Source organism: Archocentrus centrarchus, chromosome 16 (assembly GCF_007364275.1).
Source record: "Archocentrus centrarchus isolate MPI-CPG fArcCen1 chromosome 16, fArcCen1, whole genome shotgun sequence".
Classification (NCBI taxonomy): domain Eukaryota; kingdom Metazoa; phylum Chordata; class Actinopteri; order Cichliformes; family Cichlidae; genus Archocentrus; species Archocentrus centrarchus.
The window spans coordinates 35,094,108-35,106,244 of NC_044361.1; the positions used below are offsets into that span (position 1 = coordinate 35,094,108).

The 12,137-nt window shown below is 43.9% G+C and overlaps 1 protein-coding gene across 2 annotated transcripts in view; it reads right to left on the reverse strand.

Moving 5' to 3' along the window:
• Nucleotides 1–9,121: 9,121 nt before the first annotated feature.
• The window catches only part of LOC115794146 (collagen alpha-6(VI) chain-like), a 52,896-nt gene continuing 49,880 nt past the window's right edge, over nt 9,122–12,137 (reverse strand). For both annotated transcript variants that reach the window (XM_030749467.1, XM_030749466.1), the window contains exon 40: nt 9,122–9,981. In XM_030749467.1, coding sequence (XP_030605327.1) covers nt 9,806–9,981 — 176 coding nt within the window. In that variant the 3' untranslated portion in view covers nt 9,122–9,805. The remainder of the gene's footprint in view (nt 9,982–12,137) is intronic.

A 12,137-nucleotide genomic window follows, 5' to 3' on the forward strand; every position in this document is an offset into this window, starting at 1 on the left:
ACATTTTATAGATGTTAAAAACCCCACAGTTGGTCCTGAGCCTGAGCTATGAACCTAAAGTCACCTCTGACATTAAAAGCCTAGGAGGGGTCACCAGTTTGTTTAACTATCAGGGTGTTTGTGTCTGGTTGTAAAATGTCAGAGCCAGCAGCTCCACACAGCTACACGTCCTGGTGCTGGATCAGGAGGGGGAAACACTCAGACCTCTGATATGTGACTGAGTAAACAGTGGATCATCCCGGCCCAGCTGGACGCTTCTTATCAGACCACAGAGCCTGCTGCTCACATCTCAGGACAAACTCAGCAGTGACTGAGCTGAAACTGGTTCAGCTTACATGTGTTTTCCATCCTCACCGTCAGAGACAGACCTCCCTGAAGATTTTGATCCCAGCACAGTATTAACCCCTAAAATCAGAAAAAAAGACAAACATTAATCTGATGAGACTGCATGATAATGACTAAAGAGTCTGAAAGTGGTGAAAAATAGTCCAGTTCATTTCTTGAGCCTGAGAAACTCGGGTTGCTTTTGCAGTTTGCTTTGCATCATTATCAGTTTGCAGCATGTGTCTGGATGTGCCCTGAACTCCTCACAGCTCCTCCTGGTGCTCAGATCCACTAACCAGACCTTCCTGGTCCTCAGAGTGATCAGAGTTTCACACCTTGTTGTAAACTCTGTATTTCCATTCCTGATTGCAGACGTTGGCAGTGACACACCAGCCTCCTCACAGTGTCTGTCTTTGGTTCGATGTTGTGAAGTCGTTTCTCATGGAAACGATTTTGTCATCGTGTACTGAGCGCCTCAGTGCTCAGTCCTTCTTCATAGACTTCTGTGGCCTCTCCTAAAGCGCTCTCTCTGATTTGAGCTTAATGATGGCCTGCCTCACTTGCCCTAACATCTTTTTGGACCTCATATTTAAAATTACATAAAATATAAACTCAACACTTTGAATCAACTTGCAATATTATGTCTGCTTCATCTGTGATGCAATAAGACGGCAGCAGGGTCAGTCACAGAGGTTCAGTGGAGGTTTGATACAACGATGCATCTTTGCGTGATGCTGTTGTACAAAATGAAAAAGCTTGAAGGACGATGACATCAGACACAAAGAGGCACTGAGCATCAGAAGCAAACGCAGACCAACACGCTCATCACATGACAGCACCTGAGTCTGTGACCCGTCGCTCACTGACAGATAACAGTCAGTGTGTGTCAGTAAAGCTTCACAACATGAATGTTTCTCTCACTGGTGCTCTCTAAGTTTTTGTGTGATGTAACATGTCTGAAATAATTAATAACTAACAAGAAAAAGGAGACAAATGTGAAAATCAAAAGGGATAAAACCAGAGCAACATGCCACTGATAAAGGAAAGTTTAAGAAGACGGCATTCAGCCATCAGACAGCTCCACACTGTGGGAGCCTCAGACCAGCGAGCAGATCCACATTCACCGAGCTGAGTCAAGGTCCAGACACACACTTTGGAACAAGGCCGTTAATGCATCACAACAACAGATATCAGAGCATCCGTAAGAGTTCAAAATCACTCTGAATTTAAATTCAGTCAGTGAGCTCGGACTCACTGACTGCCTGTATGAAGAGCATTGCAGTGGTCAAGGCAAGAAAAAAAAAGGCATTTGTGACCTTATTTTATTTTATTTTATTGAAAAGAAGCATGACTGGCCAACATTTTTAACTTGAGTTGAATGTTAAAAACACCTCCCGGACTGTGAGCAGTCTGAGCCAAGCTTACTGTAGGCCGAGGCTGATACGCTGAAGCCACACACCGCCTCACTCAGGTCTCACAAAACACTGTGCTGCATACGAGCAGTCACACACAGACAGACTTACAAACCCATCGTAACAATTACTGATCACACAGCAGCACATTTATGGTCCTAATTAGTGCAATAACCATGTTATCTAACAAAAACACTCCAAGCAAACAGGAAAACCTGCCACACGTGCAGGAAGGGCACAGACATCAGAAGACAAACACGTGCAAAAGTAAAAAGCTAACGCTGCCTCACCAGGACTGCTGTGAGGTTGAAGGGAGGGGCAGTAACCTGCACACTGCAACAACAGCCATGTCCACACAGTAACACACTGCTCCCCACCATGCAGCACCACAGAAAACAATCCAGGGCAATATTTGCAGTTTTCCATAAAATACTATTATAATCGTATGAATACAGATGAATAATTGTAATATACTGGCGATCCTGCAGCTGTAAAATGAACTAAATACATAATATCATGAGAGTAACACACTGTAAAGTTGACAACAGTAGAACTGTGAAATTAACAGTGACATACAGTTTGACAATAAGGCACTCAGTTTTTCTCCGGTTACTGCGCTGCAGAAGAAAAACTTTTTTCCATAAAATATTGAACTATACTGTAACATGGATGAGTGACAGTTTCTGGAGCTTGAAAAAGGCGACTGGACTTCTTTTTGTTTCTTGAAGACGTTTCACCTCTCATCCGAAAGGCTTCTTCAGTTCTCAACCAAATGGTGGAGAGACCCAGGTATTTAAACCCCTGTGGGCGTAGTCCCCTGGAGGTGGTTATGACCCTCTATTGATCATGTGCGTGAACACATGTGCCCAGGTGTGAAGAGGGCGTGGGTCATATTTAATCAGTGGTTTCAGTTGAAACCAATTTAGGACTCCGCTCCATTGTTTCCTGTGGCCTATTGAGGTCACTGGAACAAAGGTGTGAATGGGGGTTGAGACGTCTGGGAAGGGAGCTCAGGACAGCACTGTAAGCGGGGGAAAGTTGGTGACGTAATCCACCTCCTCTGTTCAATGATGGTTGTTCACAGTGGACATAGATGGCTTCTTTCACTCCTCTTTCAAACCATCTGTTTTCCCTGTCCAAAATGTGAACATTGGCATCCTCAAAAGAGTGCCCTTTTTCCTTCAGATGCAGATGTACTGCTGAATCTTGTCCTGTCGAGGTGGCTCTTCTATGTTGTGCCATTCGTTTGTGAAGAGGCTGTTTGGTTTCACCAATGTAGAGGTCCGAGCACTCTTCACTGCACTGAACAGCATACACTACATCGCTGATCTTGTGTTTGGCGGGTTTGTCCTTGGGATGAACCAGTTTTTGTCTTAGGGTGTGACTTGGTTTGAAGTATACTGAGATGTCATGCTTGGAGAAAATTCTTCTGAGTTTCTCTGACAAGCCCGACACATATGGGATGACAATGTTGTTCCTCTTGTCCTTCCTATTCTCTGTAGTTTGTGTTTGGCCTTCATTCCTGTGCATCTTAGCTGATTTGATGAAGGCCCAGTTGGGGTAACCACATGCGGTTACCCCAACTGGGCCTTCATCAAATCAGCTAAGATGCACAGGAATGAAGGCCAAACACAAACTACAGAGAATAGGAAGGACAAGAGGAACAACATTGTCATCCCATATGTGTCGGGCTTGTCAGAGAAACTCAGAAGAATTTTCTCCAAGCATGACATCTCAGTATACTTCAAACCAAGTCACACCCTAAGACAAAAACTGGTTCATCCCAAGGACAAACCCGCCAAACACAAGATCAGCGATGTAGTGTATGCTGTTCAGTGCAGTGAAGAGTGCTCGGACCTCTACATTGGTGAAACCAAACAGCCTCTTCACAAACGAATGGCACAACATAGAAGAGCCACCTCGACAGGACAAGATTCAGCAGTACATCTGCATCTGAAGGAAAAAGGGCACTCTTTTGAGGATGCCAATGTTCACATTTTGGACAGGGAAAACAGATGGTTTGAAAGAGGAGTGAAAGAAGCCATCTATGTCCACTGTGAACAACCATCATTGAACAGAGGAGGTGGATTACGTCACCAACTTTCCCCCGCTTACAGTGCTGTCCTGAGCTCCCTTCCCAGACGTCTCAACCCCCATTCACACCTTTGTTCCAGTGACCTCAATAGGCCACAGGAAACAATGGAGCGGAGTCCTAAATTGGTTTCAACTGAAACCACTGATTAAATATGACCCACGCCCTCTTCACACCTGGGCACATGTGTTCACGCACATGATCAATAGAGGGTCATAACCACCTCCAGGGGACTACGCCCACAGGGGTTTAAATACCTGGGTCTCTCCACCATTTGGTTGAGAACTGAAGAAGCCTTTCGGATGAGAGGTGAAACGTCTTCAAGAAACAAAAAGAAGTCCAGTCGCCTTTTTCAAGCTCCAGAGACTTCTATGACCTGGATGACTGAGAATCTACACAGACATGAGTGACAGTTATTGACTCGTAACCCAGCTGCCAGGAAGTACAGCAGTGCACAGAAACTCAGAATACAATCACCATCACACTGTAAGGCAGATAACAGTAGTACATACAGTCATTCCATGATTAACTTTATGAAACAGCATTAATAATGGCTGATCCTGCTGCCAGTATCCTACAGTCTGATCTTTAAACTTTAAGGTGCCATCAAACATCTGAGCCCGACTGTGAAAACACTCAATCCCGTCTCCCTGCCCTGAGCCTGGTTCTGCCGGAGGTCTCTTCCTGTCTAAAAGGAGTTTTTCCTTCTCTCTGTCACTACGTAGGGGTCGTTTTGACTGTTGGTTTTTCTTTAGGGTCTTTACCTTACAGGTAAAGCACATTCAGGCTACTGTTGTTGTGATTTGGTGCTGTATAAATAAACTGAATTGAAGTGAAAACTCACAAAGAGAGAACCATTTAATGCAAAGCACCTGCCTGTGCACACACAGTCAAAGCACAGAAGCAGCCTGCAGTCCTGCTCTGTGAACAAATACATAGTGTACAGTCCAAACCAGACATGGAGCCATAAAATTTGATGTCAAACCTAATCATAAAGCTTAACTGACCACAACAACACACACTGAGACCAAATCAAGACTGATGTCTCTGTCAGAAAACAGCTGGATCCAAACTGCCCCAGAGATTCAGGGCCCATCAGAACCACTGCAGGCTGCAGCTGTTCAGCTTTTCTCCTGTTACTCTACCCCGACGCTTCTCTGTCCATCTGCCAGTGCAGTTTTTGGCTTCAACACATAAAGCTGACAAGCTCAAGGTTGTCTCCTCAGCCACTACTGATACTGCAGGTCTCTGAAATACAGGCCCCAGCGAACGCACCTCTGCAGCTTTATTTAGGCTCTCTTCAGAGGCATCCTTTTCTGGCCAATAACAACACCATGATGAAGATGAGATGTGATACTGTCTCTGCACTGAGTGCACAATGATCAGTGCTTATGCAAATTTATCAGTGATTTGAGGTCAACAGAAACAGCAGTGTGACTCCACACTTCAGAACAAACTGGATACTTGAACTGCATCCAGGCTGTAAACTGCTAGTTTAATGAAACTAAAACTTCTTACTACAAACTTTAGCAGCATTAACTTTCTCATAAAGACTGTGGCTGTCACAGGGGCCAGTCTGCCGGCCTACAGTCACACCCAGTATAACACTGAGAAAGCTCAAGATCAAGACATCTCAGCACTGTCACGTTTTACAGAAAACACATGAGGCTGATGACAGGAGGAGAAAAAAAGTGGCTTTAATTTTAACATTTGCACTGGGAAAGAAAAGGTGATGCAGAGGCACGATTCCCACTGTCCAATAAGCAACACACGGCACAAAGAGCAGCACAATGAGGAACATGTGAACACAATCTGACACCAACAAGGGTGGGAAAAAAGAGCTGAAAATGCATACAGTCACGAGGAACTGAACTGCACTGTAAAACAAGAAGATAAAACTGACAGAGCAGGGCTGATCACTCAAAGAGGCGCCTCTGTGGCGCCTCTGCTGGTCAACAGAGGAAATGCAGTACGAGGCGAATGTTTATATGAATCATCTCTTCGAATTGTGTTATGGCTTAAAGTATCCGAGTGTGTGTGTGTGTGTGTGTGTGTGTGTGTGTGTGTGTGTGTGTGTGTGTGTGTGTGTGTGTGTGTGTGCGCGTATGTTTATAATACCTTGTGGGGACAATTTTCCTGACATATACTACGTTGTGGGGACCAATTGCTCCTTGTGGGGACTGGAACCTTGTCCCCACAAGGGGAAACCCTGTTTTTGGGTCAGGGGTCAGAGTTAGGGCTAAGGTATGAATTGAGTTTAGGTTAGGGTTAGGGTTAGGTATGTGATGGTTAGGGTTAGGAAAAGGGTAAAGGTAAGGTTTAGGCTGTAGAAATGAATGGAAGTCAATGGAAATTCCCCACAAAGATAGCAAAACACACTTGTGTGTGTGTGTGTGTGTGTGTGTGTGTTGCACCCATTGCTAATCAAGCTTGCTAGCATGGACAGATCAGGTAGTACTCCACTCTCTTGTTTCATTTGGTCACTCCTGGATCTAAAAAGCAATCACAGTGAAAGCTGTGAAGCAAGAGTGCAGACATGATGGCTACATCCAGCTTTACACTGACCAAAGTGAGTGCCATGCCTTCCTCCTGAGTAATGTCTGCTTTGCTGGGCAGATGCAGGCAGATCTGTAGCGGGGAGTCAGTACTGAAGGTCGCAGGAGCCCCAAAAGACACTGAAGCAAAAGCTGTGAAACAAGAAAGCACAAAGTGTCAGGTACATCCAGAAATATTTCTTTGTGGTATAAACATTTATGAAGAGAATAAAGTGTCAGCACATTACTTTTGGTCCTGTGTCAGCAGGTCAGAAGAGGAGGACTGTCTGAGGCCAGAGATGAAGACCGAAGCAGCCTTTCAGCGAATGCAGCCGGTGAGGGGCAGAAAGCAGCATCGTCCTGCATTAAACCTGCTTCATGCCACCATGAAGTGAAGCTGCACGGCTCACACCAGAGGAAAGTCCTGTCTGGAATTGCTGTGGAGCTTTTCCAACTTCTCTGCTCTTCCGTGTTGTATGAGCGCTTTGAGTGCTCAGACAGAGTAGAAAAGCGCTATACAAGAATTATTCCATTTACCATTTACTTTTAGGAATTAAATTCCCGCAAGTGAGCCATTGAGATTTTGGATTTCAATGGGGCAAACCTGGTTAAATAAAGTTTATAATAATAATAAATTTATTGTGATACTTTGATCAAAATGCTCACAGGAGATACGACTCAGGAAGAAGCTGAATGCTCATGATAACTCAGAACTATGAGGATAAAATCCATAAAATGTTTGACCCACTGTAATCTCTATCAGCTCTTCAACACAGTGTTTCTGAACATTTAGGAGCACAAAGTGAAATAAAAGGTATCCGACATCAACATCAGTCAGAAAGATATCAGCTGATATTCATTATACTGCTAAAAGTATTCGCTCATCTGCCTTTACAGACATATGAACTTGAGTGACATCACGTTAGTAATCCATGGGATCTAATATGATGTGGGTCCACCCTTTGCAGCTATAACAGCTTCAACTCTTCTGGGAAGTCTTTCCACAGGTTTAGGAGGGATGTTGGAAGGCCTGGGTCACAGTCTCCTCTCTAATTCATTCCAAAGGTGTTCTAACTAGTCTTTATGGTCCTTGCTTTGTGCACTGGTGCACAGTCACAGTTTGGACCATCCACAAACTGTTCCCACAAAGTTGGGAGTATGAAATTGTCCAAAATGTCTTGGTATGCTGAAGCATTAAGAGTTCCTTTCACTGGAATTAAGGGGCTGAGCCAAACTCCTGAAAAAAGAAAAAAAAAAAAACAATTCCACACCATAATCCCCCCCCCTCCACCAAACTTTAGTCTTGGCACAATGCAGTCAGACAAATACCGTTCTCATCACAACCACCAAGCACAGACTGGCAGATGGAGAAGTGTGATTCATCCCTCCAGAGAACCCATCTTCCCTGCTCTAGAGTCCAGTGACATCCAACACTTTGCATTGCACTTGGTGATGTAAGGCGTGGATGCAGCCGCTCGGCCATGGAAACCCGTTCCAAGAAGCTCTCTGAGAATTGTTCTTGAGCTAATCTGAAGGCCACATGAAGGTTGGAGGTATCTATTGACTCTGCAGGAGACCCCTGTGCACTACACACCTCAGCATCCACTGACCCACTCTGTGATTTTATGTGGCCTACCACTTCATGGCTGAGTTGCTGTCATTCCCAATCACTTTGTTATAATCCTACTAACAGCTGACTGTGGAAAATTTAGCAGTGAGGAAATTTCACAACTGGACTTGTTGCACAGGTGGGATCCTATCATGATACCACGCTGGAATTCACTGAGCTCCTGAGAGCGACCCATTCTTTCACTAATGTTTGTAGAAGCAGTCTGCATGCCTAGGTGCTCGATTTATACACCTGTGACCATGGAAGTGACTGGAACACCTGAACTCAGTGATTTGGCTCTGTGAGTGACATTATAGTGTATCAGTGCATCCCTATAAACTGTAATATTTCTGTAACACTGTAGATTTTGACCTTAATATGCCATGTGTCTCCAGTTAACTTATTTTTATGACTAGCCAAAAGGTCACCTCACAGGTTCAGAGGTCAAAATTCAGAAAAACAAAATTATTTTAAAGTAACATTTGTCTAAATGTCAACATCCACCTCAATAATAGTTACTACCACATTACTACATGATGCCAGACAAACATCACTACCACATGTCTGATCACGTCTGAACACATTTAGACTGAATGCAGAAGCTTTACTTCTGAGCTGAGCTCTTGCTGATGATGCATTTTACTGAGTGAGGGACTCTTTCTGTACTGAAGCCCTGAATGGTCCTGTGAGGACACCTGTTGACTGCTTTTCAGGTGTTTTAGCGTCACCTTATGGCAGGAACACAGCGCTGCTGCACAGCTGTTGTCTTTGGCCTAATGCTGTGCTCTTCTTTTTTTTTTCCTCTCATCTCCAACTACTCCCAGCAGATGGCTGCCCCTCCCTGACCCAGATTCTTCTGATTAGTGCTGCTCACAGGGCTGTGTGATTGTTGGGGTTTTCTCCTAAGTACAGTCAGATTGTTACTGTACAGAATAAAACACCTGGAGGCGACTGTTGTTGTGGTTTGGTGCTAAGTAAATAAATCTGAATTGAAATGCTCTAATTAAAGGGTGACCCCCCACCCCATTAGTTTTCAATGAAAGGACGAGCCTGAAGTCTCAGTGTAAGTGTTGAGAGAAAGAAAGATTGACTTGTTTTATCTGAAATATCAAATTTTAATCAGAAACTTGTACAAAATAACACTGGAGTTCATAGCTACAGTATCAGAGCGATGAGAGCAGAGGTTCTGCTCCAGCGGCTCTGCGACCCCCTGGAAATATTTGGTTATTTTAAAGGTACTTTTGTGTTGCTTTCTGCAGAATGTACCCAAGACTTTCCCCACCAGGGGGCAGCATTTCACCAGGCTGCCACTGTAAAGAAGAACGTGTTAAATGTTTCATTGACTCCCTGCAACATTTTACAAAAACACACTCTTCACTGTTTTAGTCATTTTAGAAGCTTTTAAAGAATTATTGTATGCAGACATTTACAATAAGTACCTTTAAAAAAACAGCACCTGATCACATCAAACAAACAAAAAAAAAGAAACTCTTTTAAAGGAATCTTGTCATGAGCACCAGTCAGAAACAGTAACAGGACGATTAACATGCTGCAGAAAAGAAGCTCTAGAGAAAACATGTCAGAAGATACTGTTGTGGTGGGGCTGGAGAAAATAAGTGTGCACGTGACAAAGAGAAAGCATCTTCTGGTGATGATTTTCAGTCCTGGAACAGTTTAAACCATCCTGGACGTGTTTCGGCAGGTAAACCAGCCCAGAGCAGACTCAGCTGTGGGCAAATCTGCTCTGAGGCCGCCCTGCTCTTTCTGCTTGAAGATCCATGTGTTTGATTGAGGTTCCTGATTCAGGTTCAGTGCAGGATGGTGCCATAACTCCTCATCTGTGCTTTGTCAGACACAGCCTCTCGCACTCCTCCCAAGTCTCAAAGCGGTTTTTGTTGCCGCCGCAGCCGCCGTACCAGAAGCGAGAGCAGGCACCTCGTTTGTGGTCGAAGAACCACTTGATGGTGTAATTTTGACAGTCGCCGCTGTCTTCGCTCAGGAGACAGACGTCTGTGTGAGACAAGGAGGAAGGTTACTGCATTATAGTGAAGAACGTCAGGTATCATTTAAAACCATCATATCATCTTAATTTTTACTATTAACTTAATACTAGATTCATGTTCCAGAAAACTGTGCTGCACTGCAAAAGGACCGGAACTTCTCAAACTGTGACAAAATCAAAAAAGACAGAATGGTACTGCACTAACGGGAAGTAGGCTGAAAGAAAAGCCTGGTTATTGTTAAAAATGATAATAACATCAGATTAAAGGCCTTTAAACAAACTGTGGGGGACGGGGGGTCCTCTAGGAGCTGTCCAAAGTTGTGAGCTTAGATTAAACATTGAGGGTGAAATAAAAACAAGAGCGAACACCAGGGAGCTCTGACGCAGGTGGAATGATGAGACACCTCTGAGTAGCTTTTATAGTCTGTAGCCAGGTGAGCTGCATCAGCAGATGACAGTTTGTCATGAGCCAGATATCAGCAAGTAAAACTACTGTGCCTCTAGCATGGTGGGATGTACTGACAAGAGTGAGCAGCTTTATTTTTTAATGAATGAGATTATTGATGGATTCGTAACTCTAAGCTGGCACGGAATAGAAGCAGCCTAAACCCTTAAAGGTATAGTTTAGTGGGAGATAAAAGCCTTTTTTTGGACAAAGTTGTTGATGAGGAGTCACATTTATGTAAAAAGAGAACAATCATCTAACTAAGGGGGGGCCTTAGAGCACATCTTACACCACCTTAGCAGCCATTCCCCAACTCTCTCTGAATGGCTACTCGTGGCCACTAATTAAGTCATGACAATTTAGATACAGCACCAGTCAACAGTTCAGACACACCTTCTCATTCAGTGTTTTTTTTTTTCCTACATTGTAAATTAATACTGAAGTCATCCAGACTATGAAGGAACACGTAAGGAATCATGTAGTAAACTTTAAAGTGTTAAACAAACCAGAACATGTTTTAGATTTTCAGCTTTGCTCACTCTCTGTGTTCTCTGTCAGCTTCATGGGGTCATCACCTGAAATGGTTCTCCAACAGTCCTGAAGGAGTTCTCAGAGGTGCTGAGCACTTGTTGGCTGCTTTGCCTTCACTCTGCCGTCCAACTCATCCCAAACGTCTCAGTTGGGTTTAGATCAGGTGACTGTGGAGGTCAGGTCATCTGACGAAGCCCTCCATCAGCCTCTTTCTTGGTCAAATAACCCTTACAGAGCCTGGAGTGTGTTTGGGGTCATTGTCCTGTTGAAGAACAAATGATGGTTCCACTAAGCTGTAACCAGACGGATGGCACGTTGCTGCAGAATGCTGTGGTAGCCGTGCTGGTTAAGTGAGCCTTGGATTTTGAATAAATCACCAACAGTGTCACCAGCAGAGCACCCCCATACATCACACTTCCTCCTCCATACTTCACAGTGGGAAAGCTCAAGTTTGAACTCATCAGACCAAAGGACAGATTTAAACTGGTCTGATGTTCATTCCTTGTGTTCCTCGGTCCAAGCCGTTCTCTTCCTCTGGTTGTTTTTCCTCAGAAGTGGCTTCTTTGCAGCAGTTTGACATAAAGTCCAGATTCACTTCTCTGAACAGTTGAGGCTGAGATGTATGTGCTAGTTGAACTCTGTGAAGCCTTTAGGTGGACTCTTATCTGGGGTGCTGTTAACTTTCTGAGGCCTCTAACTCTGATGAACTGATCCTGTTACAGAGGGAACTCTTGGTCTTCTTTCCTGAGGCGGTCCTGATGAGAGCCATTTTCATCATCGTGTTTGAAGGTCTTTGTGACTGCACTCGAGGAAACTTTCAAAGTTCTTGAAATTTTTCAGATTGAGTGACCTTCATTTCTTAAAATAATAATGGACTGTTTTCTTCAATTAGTTGAGCCATTCTTGCCATAATATGGATTAGAGCATTACTCACATGTGGCTCTTCACTGTATACCAACAAATTCAAGAAATTAACTCTTGTCAGGCACAGCTGTTACTGAAACCTGTTCCAGGTGACTGCCTCATAAAGCTGATGAGAAAATGCCAACATGTGTAAAGCTGTCATCCAAGCAAGAGGTGCCTACTCTGAAGGATCTGAAATATTAAACCGTAAACTGGTTTGTTCACTAAATTATTCCATATGGATTTCTTCATAGTTTAAAAGACTTTAGCATTACAATGCAGACA